At 29.9% G+C, this 20,177-nt stretch overlaps 1 protein-coding gene across 8 annotated transcripts in view; it reads left to right on the top strand.

Annotated features, from left to right (window-relative positions):
• Window positions 1–3,893: 3,893 nt before the first annotated feature.
• Window positions 3,894–20,177, top strand: part of LOC105423837 (uncharacterized) — an 80,432-nt gene continuing 64,148 nt past the window's right edge. For 4 of the 8 annotated variants that reach the window (XR_016138931.1, XR_016138930.1, XR_016138932.1 and 1 more), the window contains exons 1-2: window positions 3,894–4,274; window positions 5,800–9,983. Coding sequence is in view for 5 of the 8 variants with exons in the window: in XM_089075658.1 (XP_088931784.1) it covers window positions 4,189–4,274; window positions 5,800–9,983 (4,270 nt within the window). In the remaining 3 variants the exon portion in view is untranslated. The remainder of the gene's footprint in view (window positions 4,275–5,799; window positions 9,984–20,177) is intronic. The other 4 variants (XM_089075661.1, XM_089075659.1, XM_011633753.3 and 1 more) reach the window with 3 other exon arrangements.

Below are 20,177 nucleotides of genomic sequence, written 5' to 3' on the forward strand. Positions count from 1 at the left end.
ACAGATTCGCGTAGAATAACTGACGTGAAGAATTCACGTGAAAGACATGTATATCATAATAAACCGCGCGGATAATCCCCCCGTCGCTAGCTCCACTACCGGCAGTGTCACTGAATGTATCCGCGGAATCGCCGAGCCTATTCGGTGAATTTCGCAAATTTCTCGGCGGAATCATTTCCGGCGAAGTGAGCCTCAGAATCCGAGTTCAGCCGACCTGTATCCGATTCTTCCCGATTTATGGCCGACTCGGATATATTAACTGATGCCGACGGATGAATTTTGTCTGTTCCCGGCGAGATAGCAATCAGTCCAGTGCTGATCTCGGTGAATACCTGTCTAGATATCAGTAAGCGAGCCTAAAGTACTACCTAGCAAGCCAGGAGTTTCTGGCGGATCGCTCCCGTCTCTGAAGCACACAAGATTATTCATAAGTTAAGACGCTTCTTAACTTGGCCTCCTAAGCAGGACTTCTGTGCAACATCGATCGCTGTTGACGACAGAACTGAGAGCTTCCTGTTTCTGAGCCGCAGCAAATTCTAAGTCCCAATTCTGATCCGAAAAATCCGTTCCAAATACGCGATAATACTTTTGACGGCTATCAGTCGATCGGCAATCGCGTCGAACACTGCGTGCAAAGACACCCCGCGTACCGTCTCGTACCGCGCGCCTGCAATCGCGACGCGCCAAATTCTTGGAAGAGCCGTGAGTAAAAGCCAGTGTACGATTCGTAAAATTCGCGAGCATTTTCGGCGAACAACGTCCGAGATTCTGAGAACAGAAATTCTTACCGTGTATATATTGTAAATAGCGATCAAAACTAAACTATAAAACCAGTCACTAAACCAGTCATGTAAATATGTGTGTAAGAATATATACTTATACATAGCTCACACAAAATCTTCTCCACTTTATTTCTTTACCGAAATTCTCTCTCTTCCTGACAATCCGACTGACATTATCCCGCAAAACCGTGAGAATGAGCCACAAACCGATACGTAACCATTTTAAATATATTTAATATAATATATAAAATTAATTAATAATGAATAGATATATATTACTAATTAATTGTCTAGAACCATTAATTGAATTTAATCAGTATTGATAAAAAGTGATGAATTGTAAGGACATAAATAAAAAATATTAATTTATATTTAAATGATAATAAAATTTATATTTTAATGTAGAAAACTGTCTATTTACCTAAGACATCGTTAAGTTTTAATACGACCCCGAGTGCGCCAAGTTTTTGCATGTCTATTTGATGCTCTTAAGATATGTACTTGAGCTTTTATTTTTATTTTTTTGAGAAGATACAACTGGCGCCAGTAATTGATAATCAAATTTTAAGAGAATAAATAAAATAACTCTTATTGGAGAACTGTCATTTGGAGAAAAGAAAAGTTTTTATATTTATCATTTAGGTTTTACTTTTCAAAAGCAGTTAGATATTGAATTTTCGAGATAATGTAACCTTAACCTTGGCGGCACTTTTTTAATATCAAATCTTTTATACAAATGATGCATATTATAAAAGTTGAGTATTATATATATATATATATATATATATATATATATACATACACACATAACACTATAATAAAGTTTCATTGAGTACTTTCCGAGATATGGAGCTTGAAAGTTACAGTATAGCCGGCGTATCCATGTACGCATATGCATGTGAGCCAGATCAGTGATCAGTCTTGCCTTAGTTGGCCGGATTAGTGGATCAATTTTGCTTTATAACTTAACAAGTATTTAACGAAAAGTAACTTTATTATAATATTTTGGAAAGCTCTCGAAATAAGCTACAAGAATATGTAATAAAAAATAGGGATTTCCATTTAAAAAAACATTAATGACCTGATTTTTAAAAGATTACTTAAAGTCAAGTCCACATTTCCATCATGTGTTCCTCTTCAAGCCACATAACTTTCGTTCGAAAAATTTTTCAATAAAATCATCGATTCGCGAGATAATCGATCATATCACTTAAAATGAAACACCCTGTACACACACACACACACACACACACACACACACACACACACACACATATATATATCTTGTACATTTTGAAAATTCAATATCTAACTGCCATATATATATATATATATATATATATATATATATATACAGGGTGTCCCGTAAAGACCGAATCAACACTTAAGGGTAGATTCTTGAGATCATTTTCAGATGAAAATTCTAATATCAAAATGTCAAGGCTATAATATTTTTCGAATTATAAACATTTAGATTTAGCGAATCAAATTGCCTAAAATTCGCACGCTCAGGTGTGATATAATGTACAATACGAAAAGCGAAAGCGCTCTTCTTGATTGTCGCCCTTTTTGTCAAAATTGATATAAAGATTATAATGTAAAGCTAGTGAAATTATTTTTACTGATATTTGCATAATATACTGAGCTATCTGAGCAGATAGGTAATACTGTTTTTTGGAATAGTTTTTTGGAATAGTTAGATGTGTGGATCGACTTGAAAAAGATAAAACAATAACGGGAACGTATTACGCATCATTACTTGATAAGCTGAAGGCAGAAATTGCAAAAAAACGGCCGCATTTGAAAAAGAAGAAAGTGCTGTTCCATCAAGACAACGCACCTGCTCACACTTCGGCGGTCGCCATGGCCAAAATTCACGAACTGCACTTCGAATTGGTTGACTACCCACCGTATTCACCAGATCTGGCCCCCAGCGACTTTTTCTTGTTTCCTAAGCTTAAAGTTTCTCTTGGATTTTCATCGAACAAGGAGGTCATCGCATACGTAAACGCCTTTTGCGGAGCAAGACGCCAACTATTATTTGAAGGAATTAAAGAGATTAGAGTATCGATGGGAAAAGTATATCGACTTAAAAAGAGATTATGTTGAAAAATAAAACTATATTTGACCGAAAAAATACTTGTTTCTATGTTAGGCTCAAAACTTTTCAGACTCGTATGTATGTATGTATGTGTGTATATATATATATATATATACCTATCATAGAAACAAGTATATATATATATAATTTTATATACATTATACATGCGTGTGTATGAATGTGCATGTGCAATGCTCGTGAATAAGTATAACAAGTTATATTAAATAAAAAAATAAATAAATGCTGTATCATTTGACAATTTTCGCAATAATTAAAAAGTTATTTATACAGCTCCGCAAATAAACGAGTATTCGCACAATGGGACAACTCGACAACATGCTATGCAGTTAGATTGCTAGACGATTGCTAGACGCATTGCAAAATGTTTATGTAAACTACAAATGATAGAGTATTTGTTTATAATGCATATCATATATTACCGCATGCCTAGCAATCGTAAGCATGCATTACACTGGATTGTTGTTTTGTATGAATGCTCGTTTATTCGCGAATGTATATAAATTAATAATTCTTTATTGAAAAAATTAAAATGATGTAAGATTATTTAATATAGTCCGCTCTATTTGCCCACGAGAAGTAATACAATTATTACCGGACACTTTATATATATAAATAAGTTATAAAAAATCAAAATAATTAATTACATTTCTACTAAAAGAATCAAGTAAAGATATGTTTACTTATACACATGCTAATGAAATTCTTAGAGTTTTCATTAAAGGAAAAAGATGTACTTATAAATGAAAAAAAATGAAATAATTAGTGAATGAATTTAATAAAAATTGATTTTACATTACTTACATTTTATTTATTTGTGATGTAATTAGTTATATCAAGGATATAGTAGTATATATCAAGGATATAGTATAATTAGTTGTCAACATATAAACATTTTTTATCATATTTCTTATTGTTCCGCATTCTTTTCATCGTTCTAACTACCAACCATACGAACGGGTTATTAGAATCGAATAGTATAGTTAGCGCGCTTGGAAGCCTCATATACTAGAATTCTATTATTACATCAGGTCGCCGGCTGAACTCAGTTGGTCTTGGCTCTTTCAATCGTAAAAACGACTTTACTTTTCGCACACCTGAGAGTCGAATTGTCACGTTTGTTCTAGTTAATTCGTTAAAAACATAAACGTTATTACACATTCGGGCGTTGGACCAAAGCATTATTCTTCGCGGATTCATTTTTCAAGATTTTTCCGTGATTGTGTTGATTAGACTATTATCATTTGGTGAACAAAATAAAAAATACAGAATAAGGTGTACAAGAAAATGCCGTATTATAACGATGTCTCCTCTTATTATTACGGAGGGGGAGCTTATGCCAATCATAGCTCATTAATGACGGGCACAGGACGGTAAGAATGAAGTCATTTTATTCTTAATTCAAAACCATTTTAATTCAAAAATATCATATGCACATCAATATTTAATTTATTTTTATTAAAAGATATCAGAATTTTTGTTTTTTTATTCTTCTTAGATTAAAATTTATTTTGGACGAGTGTTTATTGGTGGAAATCTTTCTCAAGGCTATTAATGTGTACACATTGTGTTCCTACAATATTAATATTGCTCTCAATTTTTTATAATTTCGGAAATTATTGTGAAACATGCACTAAAAATATTTAAAAAAATATAATTGTAAGATAAAATATATGCATACATATATCATGTTATAATTAGAAATAAAATCTTTTTTGTATATTTTTGGATAATAAGTCTAGAAGCTGTATGACTCGTTAAATTATTTATCACTGCATGATAGTAAAAAAAAAAGGAAATTTAAAATTAGTAAAAATTAGTTTAATATTTAATATATTATTACAAGAAATAGTAAACGCATTAAATTTATAATTGATACATTTAGTAGATTTATACAAATCATGTATTTATGAGACATAGTTATTCAGATATTAAAAATATATTTCAATAATATATTTGAATATATTTTAGAAACATATGTGAATTATATTCTATCCAATTATTATTACGCATTTCATGCATTAAGGATATTTTAGACATATTTATATTTACATATTTAAAATAATATTTTTGTATTCTACTGTTTTAATAATTTTGATGAAGGAAAAAAAACAAGAACTATATATAGTTATACTTTTATACTTTTATTAGAATATATTGTTTTTATTTATATTGGTAAAACAAAATAGTTGTTTTATATCAATATTTTTCTTTTTATTCAAAATTTTTCTAAAAAATGTAGAATATATCTTTGATATTTTTTCCTCATATATGATAAAAATAAAAAAAAATATATATAAATTTTCTTTTCTAATTATGTACTCATAATTAAAATAAATTTCTAAAGATATATGTACAAAATTATATATCAATTACGTCAAATAAATCACATTTACATTTAACATGTGTATCTCATAAGTGTTTGTGAAATAGTTCTGTACAACGTAACAAAAAATAAAAATAATTTGACAATGGCGCGAATATGTGGTGGTCGATCGAGAGATTCATCAATTAATACGAATATATCATAACTCCTATTATAATATTAGACGAAGGTATTAAATAACTTCGTAAAATATAATTATATATGTATAATCGTTACTTTATCACATAAAATTTGTTTTCGTATTTCTAAAATGCGAATAAAACTTTATAAAATTATGAAACAAATTCACATATTTTTTTATATTAATATAAATGTTTTCTCATGCAATGATGTTTATATTAAGATTTAAAGGTACAATGTTTTTGTATATGATGCAATGTGTTTTTATTGTTTATAAAAGAAACACATTAAACAATCGACGAGAAAAGTATCCGCCAAAGCAAGTATCAATTTACATGAAATGTAGATTAGGATCATTATTTTCAAATTAGAGATTATAATATTTTATACAGAACGCCTTTTCACACACCACTATCGCGTTTTTCGCCGCATCTATCAACGATTTCGGAATCTCCGCTCAGTCATTTGCATCGTTTTTCGCCGATCGCTGTGAGGCACGCAAGACGAGTGATCGATACAGCGGACATCGATGTCTCTTCACCGAGAATACTTTCGCACAATGGAAATCCTCCCCGAAATCGGCTGCGTCGTGACCGACCGACTATCAAAATCAGATCACAAGCTTTAAAAGACAATCCAGCATTACGTGAACACAATGAGAAACATGAAAAATCTGTGGGCGAACTTTTAATGGAAAAATTCTTCATTAAAGATAAAAAGTCAGACGGCGATGATAATCAACAACAAATACGTTTGTATCATCAGGTCAATTTGGATCGTTTGGAGGATTCTCAAGAGCCAGAAATTTTACAAAAGAGAATCACTCGTAGATTTACGCGACGCAGATCCTCCACCGATTTACAACTTGATCCTGAGCAATTGCAACGGGAGGTTGCATACGCTCAAGTACAGGCTAAAGTCTTGGATAGTCTCGTGGCTGAAGAACAAGCTCAAATAAAAAACGAGGCACGACGAGGTACTTTAATTCTCAGAAAAGGAACAATGATGAGAGGATCAATTATCGAGCACTCCTATTATACAGATAATATTGAATCTGATACAATGACCCAAGAGGAAGAGGAAGCTGCTACGGCAAGGATAAGAAAAATTATGAGGAAAACAAAGAAGAAAAAAAGATCATCTCTTGATAGTCTGTCATTGACTAACAAGGTTGATGGGCAATCAAACACTTTTAACGAAATTTCTATTGATTCACGAATTGAAAAAAATGATGAAGTAAAACCTCAGATATATAAAATCGAGGCATGTAATAGTGTCGGGGATTTTTCTACGATCTGGGTTAATACTAGCTCTGAAAATGAAAAACATAAATTGATCATTCCCAAGAAATTTGAAATTGAAAATAAGGCGGATGTTTCTTTAAACGATATAGATGAAGCAGAAACAAAGGTCGTGTTAGCAGTACAAAAACCTTACATAAAAGATTCTTCAAGAAATAGCGTGTATTTAACAATGAGAAAACCTATAGAAAAATTTAACAAAAATCTTGAAGAAGTTAAGGATATGAAAACCGATGAAAATCAATCAATTTTAATAAATGATTCTGTTGATATAGAAAATAATATTCTTAAAAATAATGCATTAGGAAGCTTAAATGAAGATTTAGTAGAGATGAATAACAAGATTCAAATAACGAGTGATAATAAGAATTTTAAAGCATCCAAGAAAACAATATGTAAATCTAAGAAAATAGATTTCTTGGCAAAAAAAGATATTCATTCTATATCAAACAATAACTCATGTAATAAACGAGATATTGATGCTTCAACAACAAAAAACGATATACGAGAAGTCAATACTAAAGATTTATTATCTTCGAAGAATAAAACAACTACAAATCTCGTACAATCGAACGATTCAGATTTTATTTTAACAAATGCACCAAAAAACGACTTACAAAAAGATCTTCAAGGATTTGAAGACACTTTCATCATGAATATAAAGAATGACAAAAGCCAAAAGTCAAAAGACAAAAGTCAAAAGCATTGTAATGTAATCAATAATACGATGAAAATGTTTGATTGTTTAGAACGCGATTCAACAATTAAAGTGATGGAATCTTCCACTATTCAAAATTTTATTATTTCCATTGGAATAGATGAGTCTGCAATGAAAGAAGACAAGCCAAAAATTTCGGCAATGTACGAGAATACTTCAAAGCGAAACGATGTTGAAACTGAAGTTAGTGATAATACTACTCAAACCAGTGCCAACAGTATGATGCTTACGAATAACACGACCTATCGTCTGCCAAAACTGTCTAAAATTAATACGGATAGAAATAATGCCGTAGAAGTGCCAAAGCTTTCGTTACGAGAGACTACAGAGTATCTGGCGAACTCGCCGAAAACTGATCAGGACGTTGTCAGGACTACTACTGTCGCATTACCGGAAAAGAAGGTGAACAAAACATCGACTTTGGCGCAAGTTTCTTCTTTCAACACTTTGCAAAGAACTGATGACGTAGACTCAAATAAGTCAACTTTTAAAATTGACGTGATGCGACACAATGATGCAGTTAAGTTGCGAACTAAAAAAATGACCTTGTCCAAAGAAACAAACGATAAAGTGCTTAATAATGAATGCTCCGAAAAGTCAAAACTAATGACAGATGTCAATTTGACAGAAACATTGAAGAACAATGTGAAAAAGACTGACGAAAATTTGTTACACGAATTGTCCTCAAAAATGACTGATTCATCAACGATGGAAGAAAAGGTCACCGAAGTTAATGCATCAAAAGAAGCAAAAATATTGAAAACTAATATTAAAAAGATTAATTGTATTGAAGTAGCAAAGGATTCTTCAATAAATCTATTCAGTTCTAAAAGCGAAATGCCAAAGCTTAATAGCACAGAATTAAAATTTCCTTTCAAAACAGATACGCTTTTGAAAAACACTGTGAATGAAAATGTTGGCGTTGTAGATTCGCCAAAGGTTGAAAAAGACTCAAGCGCATTTAAAGTAATGAAGATTGAAGATGGTAAATCACTGTCAATTTTTAACAAAGATACCGATGCAAGGATTTTGAAAAAAAACACCACGGTCGAGTCTTCGAAATTAATAAACAATAATGCAATAAATTTTACATTAAATAATATTCCCGAGAATTCCTTTATCTCAAAAAAACAGTCTATATCTATTGATAAAAAAGCTATTAATAAAAAAGACAAAGATAAATTCATTGAGAAGAGAGCAGAATCAACAAAGTCTCTGAATATAATAACAGAAAAAGAAATAAAAACCGATGATAATGATAATCTTCAGGAGGAAAACGTATTATCGCGAAGCGCTTCTACTGAGTCTATTGATTTTTGGAGCGAAATTAAAGCACCAGGTAGTCCAGAAACGACGAGAATAAAGCAACAAAATGAATTTTTTCATGAGAAAATAAATACTTCCAAAATCGACGAAAAAATAAATTTAATGAATTCAAAATGCATGTGGAAAGAAATTGATAATAAGAAAAATGAGATTGATGTTAAGAATATCACAGCGTTTGAAAGTTTAACAATTGAATCTAGTGATGATATTATTGAAGAAGAAAAGGTGAAAAAGAGAATTAGTTTGAAATCTTTGAAAATGAAAAAAGCAGAAATTGCGAAACAAAAATCAATGAAGGTAACGGAAATCGAGAAGAAAATCCCCACAATGCAAAAAATGCCAAAAAAGAAAAATAACTTTTCGATAGTAATTGATTCTACAAATAAAGATACAAATTCTATGGCAAAGAAAGTTTCGACACAACACAACAATTGCAGTACAACAACTTCTGTAACTTCACAAATGACTATTCCAGTTGAAATTGCCATACCAATAATAAATATAGTTGAAGCGCCTAAATTGCCCGAGAAATCTGATAATCGAAAGATCGATCAAGAATATGAGGATCTCAATACCTCAACAAATGAGCTATCACCAAATCCCTCTTTAATCAGGAAAATTTCAAAGTGGAGCAATCAGAATGATTTGACAAGCACTGACGATGTAGAGACTCCAGTCGCATCAAAAGAAACCAGTCTGGTTAGTCCCAACATTAATCTACAATCCTCTAAGACAATGTCTGTAATGAAAAAGACAAAATCATCGATCAAAAGAACACCATCGGAAAAAAATGAAAAGGGGCTAAAGGATATTCATAATAATGAACTGACAAAGACAACGAATAAACAGAGTATACTTACTACCAAAGTTATTCTTGAAAAACAACAAGCAAAATTTTCACCGAAAACATCTTCTAAATCTAAAAATACACCTTCACAACGGCCGCTCGATCTTATAAAGATGTTTTATACAACACCATCGGCATTACTTACGGCCACTCCACGAGACCTCTCTAAAGTTAGAAGGGCAAATATCAAGAGGAGACGTCATCATTCGCGCATATCATCTATCAGTAGTGATAGTACTGGAAGTACGACGAGTACCGCTACGACAGAGAGTATGGACGAAAATGGATTGACCTGCGTCGAACTAGATGATGATTCTGAGCATAAGAGAATGAATTCAACAAGAAGTAATGATTCCGGATTCGATGGTTCACCAAGAATCTCGAGTACTTACTTTGCAATTTTTTACGCATCAAAGTTTTACAATTAAACATTTGTAAACACAGCTTGCAAATATCTTTTTAAAATAAATTTGATACTTTGACGATGTGAAACATTACGATAATTTTCAAAATAATTTGATGTACTAAAAAAGAAGATAATACGAAATATCGCTACAGTTATTCTTAAATTTAAAAAAGCAGTATAATGGAATGCAAACATTAAAATCAAGATTTAATTAATTAATATTAACTTTTATTCAATATGTATTATATTAATAAAAATTAAATTGAGAAATAAATTTTATTTTAAATTTTTATATGAAAATCTGACATTTTCTTAAATATATCTAATAATGAACATAACTGGAGAAATAAAACATAAACTGAACTGTAATTCAAAAAAGTAAAAGTAAAACACTAAGAATTATAGTTTCTTTTTCCTTATAGAATTATCATTAAAAGAGTTGTTAAATCACGTCGTCAAAGTTATCATGCTAAAAAATCATTTATGAATGCCGTTTTATCAATCTAATTATTGCTAAAAAATGTTATTTTATTTGTTTTAATAAAACATTTGGAAATTATCTGGAAAAATAATATTAATAATATTATTAATTCCATAATGTGATAATAATATTAATTTATTCGTTTATGTTATAATTGTATATTCCAAATATTTAACAATCTTCATATTATTTCTGGCAATAATTCTGCATGTAGGCGTGTGTGTTACGGAATTAGACAGAACCTAACTAAGTTATAGTTATTACAATAGTCACTCGTTTCAAAGATATTTGCATGAGTACTCCCGCATGAATTGTATTTTAATTCATATTTATTAATGCACATATTTATCATATTAATAAGTTAAAAATAAACCTCTCCAGAAACATTTTTATACTATAATTATTTTTATATTACAAAATATGTTTTATATATGTAATATATTTTTATACCGATTTATTTTATATTAATTTTCAAATCAATAAACACATACAAAACCATATCTTGTAAGCAAAACATTTTGTCAAAAATATTCGAAGATATTCATATTCATACCTGTCGAAGATATTCAAATACATTATAAATCTAAAAACTTGAATTAAGATCTTTTCTTTCAATATATCAGAATATTTTCAAATTTGAAAAATTCAATTATTCTTTACATACATCATTTTTCTGCATTCAATGTAAATGTTGTTTTAATAGTATTGATATTTATAATGATGGAAGCAATAAGCAAAATATGATCAGCATGATATCCACATATCTAAATATTTATTAAAATGATATAAAAATGTGCGGTAATATAAAAAAATTTATGTCTAATCCCTTTTTCATGTCGAAAAATATTATAAAATAATAAATAGTTTAAAATTTGGAAAAATTCTCTTTGTTCAGTTTATTTGAGATATTGTGCCGATAAAAAATATATGCAAATAAATGATCGCCAAAATGCATTTATTCTATAATAATTAAATTAAAATTTGTTTTTTCATCAGAAAAATATTAATATTTCCAAATAAATAAGTTAAAAAATTATTTAAACAAATTGCAAAAGAACGAAAAAAAATTTTTTCTGTAGTTTTGCTAATGTTAATATACTAATCCAGAAAACATTATATATCTTAAAAATATCTAAAAGATATTTTAAAAATTATTGACATATCTTATCAAATGAGGAAGTTATCAAAAAGACGCCTTTATGATATCTTACTATTAGATAGACATTTTATAGATCCGATTTATGATGTTTTACAGATGTCTTATAGACATCCTATGTCCTATGTCCCATTTGAATTATTTTTCAACACTTTAAAATGAAAATTAATTATGTAGAAATATGTTAAAAAGAAAAAAAGATGAGAAAGAGAAGATATTTCTTGGTAATATATTAATAATTTAGTAACTATATAATCTTATTATTAATGAGCTACTTATTTCTCAAATATACATATACGCACATTGCGTGTGTGCGTATGCGCGTGTGTAAATCTTATCAGGGATAAGGACTTTAAATTTTCTGTACCTTTCGTATGTAAATGTGCTCTTAAAATAACTCTGACTTTGACACCTGTCCCTATCAATATATCGAAAACTTCTTCATTGTTGATAATGTATTATGAGGAATATATTAAAAAGTGAGAAGAACAATGCAAATAATTAATTTTCTTTCATAAATGTTCGAATTACCTTCCAGTGAACTCCAAACTTTTGAATTCGCTATGAAAATGAAAACAAAACATCAAGCAATTCTTTTTGGATTTTCCTGCATGCTTTTTTTACTCTTTTCTTCATATTATTTCGGTATTGGCTTTGAAGAAATCAATTCTTTAATTCGATCCCAAAAATAAAACTCCAAAATTGTGAGATTTGATAACCTTGGTGATCAGCTTACTCGTACATTTTCCTGATTCATCGCTTAGAGAATATTTGATCGAGAACTTTAATAACGGAGTCAGTCACTTACATACTGACTTAATATACATTACGAGCTGCTACATATAAATATCTAAATGCAGATGCATAATGTTACTTCTTTGGTGATTAAATTGTTAATGCATATTCTATTAAATAATACAAATTTATTATTGACTGATTTATATAATCATTAATATATTTTTACATTTCAATAATTTCATTTATAGCAGTGTAAGAAATAGACTGTAAGCGGTTATGAAAGAGATTCGGATTATAAACACCTAAGTATCGGTCCACAATAAGTATTTAATCTTTAAGCCGTAAGAAATTGACCAATCATAGTCGATTATTCTTTTCATATTCGATTATAATTGGTCAATTTCTTACGTCTTAAAGTTTAAATCACCTATTGTGGACCGACATTAACAGAGAGGAGCCGTCGCGGTCATGCAGACACTAAGTGTCTTGATAGTAAGCGAGGGATTCCGAGTTCAAATTCAGTCGGTCTCCGTTTATTTTTCCAAATCTAATAAATATCTTTCAGCAGCGTTTAGTTTGCATTAATCGGATGTATGTGCGGATGATTGATATATTGCTATAATACTGCTATAATTCTTCTGACATAATAGGCTGGACAGCTATCTTGTTGGAACATCTTCACATGTATACATTTTCACATTCAAAGGCATCTCCTTTAGGTTGCGAAAAGATATTTTTCATAAATTTCTCTATTTAACATCCTTTCGAAGAAATAGATCAATGATTTAGGAATAAAATATCACATGTGTAAAATACCATCATGTGTTCAGACTTCATACATATTGATTATTAACTTTCCTCATCCAATTCCGAGGATTCACACGATCCAATAATGCATGTTATGCAGATTTAACAAATTCAAATGGTGGATTGAATATTGTCAAACTTAAAAAATGTCTGGATTATCCATATTGAACATCATTTTGAATTTATTGTAAATTTAATATCAGATTAATATCAGATTCGTATTCAGCAATGTAAAAGATCGTTAAATTTAAACAGACATAATTAAAAATTATTTAATAAATTGTCAATGATGTAATTCATAAATTTTCCGCAATAAATTTTTATTTAAACATGAATATCTTATCAATGTATACAGCCAAAAAATTTCTTTTAAGGGCTTCTAATAACATACTTAATTTTGATTGTAACAAAAACTCTACATTTCTATTATTTCTCTACATTTCTAGCCTATGTAGTTATAATATGATAAAATATGTGAAAATAGACTTTTTTTCCAACTTCTATTGCGAATTTCCCAAATTGATGTGATGGAACAATATAGAAATTGGATTCGTAATCAGCGTCCATAGAACTATAAAAAATGACTAACCTTATGGTATTTGTAAAAAAATTATTTGTTTGAATAGTTATCAGACATCTTCATGTGAAAATTAAGTAAATCGTTATTAAGATTCAAGATAATTAATAAATATTAAACCATCATCACTGTATTAATTTATTAAGCAACACCAGCTATTTTTGCGTGTGATTCTTTTTATTGGGTGCTTTCCATTTAATGACATAAGTCGACGCAAGTATCATTTTGTCCTTGTTAATCACTGAAAGCTAGAAAGATAGAACGATACTTGTGTCGACTTGTGTCACTAAATAGAAAGCACCCATTAATATGTTTTCGCACGAAAATATTCTGCCTAATTGTATTGTTATGACACCGAACAATAATAAATATCTAAATATCTAAGTGTAGATGTCAGATTTAACATTTGATAATAGACAATTTTTTAAGAGATATCCTTTAGTTAAAGAAATGTTGAAATGCTTTTAACCTATATTTAAAGTTATATGACCAAAATTTTCTAGTTCTTCATTTATGTACTTTTGTTTCTTAATTATATCTCTGCTTATTTTCTTAATAAATCTAAATACACAATTAGCTCTATTTTTGTCTTTTATGATCCCACTTTGGCTTTGTTTTTCATAAGCTCTAATCCGCTTTTATTGCAAAAGTTTCCGCTGTAAATGAAGTGCAACTTTTGGGTAAATTAATTTAATATATCCTATATGCTATCCTTCTATAACCACATTAGTCTGTTGACTTTTCCTTCTTTTTTCGCAAAATATACATAATTGTAACAAGTTCGTTAATGGCACATAATTCATAATATAAACAGTTAATTCCAAATTTATATATATAAATTCAATAAGAAAAATTATCAGGTTCTTAAGATCGAGTTCGTTGAATAAGTACCTTCTTCGTTTTCTAATCTATTATTTGAAACTTAACTTGGCATATCATATTGTATTGATTAAACACTTCTGTATTTTTTGGCTAATTAATTCTAATAATCTACTATTGTTTCCCTTTTTTATTTGATTCTGGTGTACAGATCTATTTTAATTTTTTGTTAGATTATATTCCATACTAAAAATCTTGAATTTCCTTCTTATCTCTAATTTATTTCTCAACCATATTATTTTTTATCACGCATCCGTAATAATGCTTCTATTCTGGATTATTTATATCTAATTAAATTCTTTTAACGCACTAGTGTTTCAATATTTTCATTTATGCTAATTTCCCCATACTTTGAGTAAGTTCTTGCTGAGAAAATTCCTTATTAGCATACTTTCTGTCCTTTAGACATCTCACTTTGGCCTTGGCAATGATAATATTATTAAGGATAATATTTCTATATCCTATGATCATGCTTACATCTGCGAATTGCTCTCTCTCATATTTGAATTTTAATAAATTATCATCCGGATAACAAATAAAGTCCCTATATTTTGTAATAAATTTTCAAATTTTTATAAAGCATAAATGTGGTGTCTATCTCTAACCCTTTTAATTTTTTATTCAGATACTGCATTAGAGAATTCGTTTTATTTATTTTGAATTTAACTTCTTAAATCTATTTATGAAACTTTAACTTATTGTCCAATATGTCTAAGAGTTTAACTTTTTTTTCGTTGTAAATGTATTTGTCGCTTATTATTATATTATATATAATTGTCTGTCCCAATCATGTTTAGAGAACTTGTATGATACAATTTTTTTTATTGTACTATAAGGCCTATTTTATCCAAATCAACCGTAGTCTTTATCACTTGTTCAAGTTTTATCCAGTTTCGTTTTTTTTATCTTTTCCTGTAAACAATTACATCATCTGCAAATTACATTATGTTCATATCCTCTTCTAAGATATTTGTTATACCACATAAATTGTATATATGTCAAATTTCTTTTCAATTTTGACACTCTATATCTTTGAAACTAAGCCGTTTCGGACATATGATTATATGAAGTTTTCGTCTTTAATTTGTAAGAGGAATAACGCTTTCAAACTTTTAACATCTTAAGATGCACCCTGTATTACACACACACACACACACACACACACACACACACACACACACACACACACACACACACACACACCTCACACACACACACACCTCACACACACACACACACACACACACACACACACACACACACACACACACACACACCTCACACACCACACACACACACACACACACCTCACACACACACACACCTCACACTCACACACACACACACACACACACACACACACACACACACAAACACACACACACCTCACACACCACACACACACACACACCTCACACACCACACACACACACACACACACCTCACACACCACACACACACACACACACACACACACACCTCACACACCACACACACACACACACACACACACACACACACCTCACACACACACACACACACACACACACACACACACACACACACTATCAATAAAAAATAATATATATATAAATATATAATATATGTAATAAAATAAAAAGAACTGTATACCATACGAGTTCTCCAAACATGGTTTGGACAGATCCGAGTAGTTTGGAACTCATATGTATCTAGCCATAACATGGAAAAGTTGTGTCTTACATAGTATATATCTAATTTTTTTAGCTAAGTATTAGCCAGAAATGTAATGCTCACTTCTCCTAATGGTAATACATAATAAATTGGTTAATAACTAGATGTAAAAAATAACTATCTAACATAAGTGATAGTAGCTTTCATTCTATCTTAATATTTGTATACATAATATTTCGGCATATTCTTCTGTAAAAAATTTTTAAATAAGAAGGGAGGATGTGCGGGGCCCGAGCACGAACCAGTCGTGAAAACTCGTAATTATTTTTGCGAAAAAATACCATCTTAGCCAGGAATCGAACCTGGATCTCCTCTTGCTTACCGGGCAAGCATCTTATCTCTTCGACTACCGAGGCATGTGATGATTTATCGCAAATAACGTGATTAGAATAACACGTCAACAATACAATGATACACATATATACGTATATTACAATATACATATATACATGTATTCTCTCGAATCCCCACGACCGGTACTCCAGAGAGATGATGGTCCTATTCTCTCGATGGATGCAGGTCGGACTGCAGCGGCAACACCCTCCAACGCCATTGACAAATATACAAATAATCCTTCTGGAGCGCGACAAGAGAGATCACATCAAGTATGGCTCGAGCCCCCAAATAAGAAGGGAGGGTGTACGTTACGGCGGGGCTCGACATGTATATTTAAATCGAATGGAAAATTTAATTACAAAGAATTAAAGAGGTAATAGTACAAAATGAAAAAGATTTAATTTAAATAAAAAATTTTTATGTAAAAAAATTTGGCGCTGCTAGATCTTGATTGAAATAATAACAAAGTAAAAATGACAAATTTTTATTTAAAAAAGTAATGACAAGATTTAAGAAATATATTATTACTTTAAATAGTTTTATTTTTTTTATCCAGCGCCAAGTTTTTTTACATAAAAATTTTTTATTTAAATTAAATTTTTTTCATTTTGTACTATTTTTCATTTTATATCCCGCGAATCATTGCATCGCATTGTACATTGAACAGTGGCGCCTCTGTGACAAAACTTGCAACTGTAGATGAAAACCGGGCGACGACGATAATACTGACGACGTTTCTTAAAATAAAAATTTCCAAATCGGACTTTGCGTAGCAATATCTTCGCTTGTGGAGAACGTAGCAGAAAAATAAAAATATTTTTATTATGCAAGTCGAAGTCAAATTATCAAATCTACTTAGAACTTGATCGGTTAAGCCGTTATTCAGATCCGATAATTTCGGATGCTCGCATCTCGCCGAGTCGCATAAAGTCACACGGTAGTGTTCGGTTGACTTGACATTGGCCTCCTGATATTGGCTGCGTATTCATTAGATAATCTGTCAAAAAGAAATTAATCATTAATTATTTAAATTTATATATTATTTATATATTATTTATATAGTCAAAAAGACAATTTAAATTATTTATATAGTCAAATAAACAATTGTCACACATTATTGTGGTTAATGTGAATGCTGAAAGAAAATTTTCTATGAGTTTAGATTTCTTGTTCCATTTTTTGATATACGACAACGATAGTTATAGTTAATATAGTTCAACTAAAAAGAACAAACTCATGTCGCATAATGCTAAATGTAGTATAATGCATATTACCTGCTAATAATAGGTAATAAATAATGTAATTTCATTCTTAAAACATATGATGCAATATGTATGCATGTTTCTGAAATATATTTTGAAATATACTTTCAATTATTTCAATTAATTTATTACATTTTCTACATTTATTACATTTATTTCATAATATAACAACATTTTTTATTAAAATGCAAATGCATTCTAAATTTTTCTTAGTTAATTCATGATATTTTATATACAAAAACTGAAAAAAAATTGAATATTTGAATTGAGATGACAAATGTAATTGTCAAAAAAAACAGGATATAAATACTAATATAAAAAAAACACAAAAAGTTTAAACCTGTTTTTAAATTTTAATATTTATAACTCTTCCTAATTAAAAAATAATTTAAAAAAAACATTGATTAATATATTAATATTGTCAATCAATATATCAATATTGTTTTAGTACCTATACCACTAATTAGTACCTACTTGAAGAATAAGAACATGAAGCAACATTTGCAAATTGCATCAATGTTTTTGTACATGTTCACGTGTTTTTTTCTTTTTTATTCTTTTTATAATATTATAAGTTAAATGATGTTATTAAAAGTTAATAATAAAGATTCAAATTATATTTAGTATGAACAATTTGCTGTTCACACACTCTTTTAATGTAATAAATCCAATCATGTATTTTAATCAAGTAATACTAATAATACTAATAAATAATAGTCAATGCAATAATAAATTTTATTGTTCCAAATAATTTTTACACATATACATATCATACATACATACATACATATACATATATATATATGTATATGTATATATATAATTTTGTCAAAATAAATTGATATTTTAAACAATTTTTTACTAATTAATTGAATCAAATACAAAGCAGAGTAATGAGAAACACTTTGACATGATGCAAGTGTCTGAAGTGCCTCGCGTCGTTGTACCGATCCTGCATTCCACGTACGCCCATTCGTTCTTCAATAGCTCACAATTGAAATTCTTTCTACTCATTGGATCGCTTTTTGGCAGAGGACTTTTCATCTTAAAATTTTACAGAGAATGCGTTGGTAATCGGCGAGTTCTGAGACATCCTGTATATGCAGCATGCAATGAAACTAATAAAATCTTTCTTATTTTGCAATGTCGGTTATTTTGTAACATTGCATTTTTTCGAAAGTCACATTCTTGTAGTATACCATACTTGATCTTGCTTTACCTAGTGATCGACTGAAATCTGCTATTAAATGACATTATAACTAAACTTGCGACTTTGATATAAAAGTATGATCTCCGATTAGTGAATGTTATCACATTGTCATATGCTTTAAATAGTTTCAGCGTCAATATTGATTTGCCCTGTATTCAATTCTTATAGATAATTTAATTATATATATAAAATTGTGAAGGTTATATGTTATGTAAATTTTTAATGTGTCATGTTTCATGAGAAATATTTATAAATTTATATATATATACATATATATATATATATATATATATTATTCACTTGTTCATATATTTGTTGATCATATTAAATACATGAGATATTTCTCTTGTTCGACGAAATACGTTTAGTATAATCATTTATACACAATTAAATAAGATATTAGGTGTACAAAAAAGTTCTGAGCTTTTTTTTGTAAAATTCAATCTTTATTCAAAAACAAACAAAAAAATATTAATCAGCGAAATATTCCCCATTTGCATCAACGACCTTTTGCCATCTTTCGGGTAGCTTGCGAATTCCTTGACGATAGAAGCTCACCGGCTTCGAAGCGATAAAGTCATCAATGCATTTTCGTATCTCTTCAAATCTCACGAAATGTGTATCAGCTAAATAATGCTGCAGCGACCGGAATAGGTAGTAATCGGAAGGCGCCATGTCTGGGCTATACGCCGCGTGCGGGAGAAGTTCCCAGTCTAACGCAAAGATATGGTCCTGACTCGCTTTCGCAACGTGTGATCGAGCATTGTCATGAAGATCACTTTACGACATCCTTGACCAGTAAATGGCCTTTTTTTTTCTAATGCATCGCTCAAATTGGTCAATTGTTGTTGGTAGCAGTCTGCCGTGATTGTTTCACCTGGTTGTAACAACTCGTAATACAACACACCTTTCCAATCCCACCAGATACAGAGCAAAATCTTCTTGGCGTGGATATTGGGCGTCGATGTCGAAGGTTGACCAGGGTCAACTCATGATTTTCTACGTTTAGGATT

The sequence above is a fragment of the Pogonomyrmex barbatus genome, unplaced genomic scaffold (assembly GCF_055798465.1).
Source record: "Pogonomyrmex barbatus isolate J1 unplaced genomic scaffold, ASM5579846v1 scaffold19, whole genome shotgun sequence".
Classification (NCBI taxonomy): domain Eukaryota; kingdom Metazoa; phylum Arthropoda; class Insecta; order Hymenoptera; family Formicidae; genus Pogonomyrmex; species Pogonomyrmex barbatus.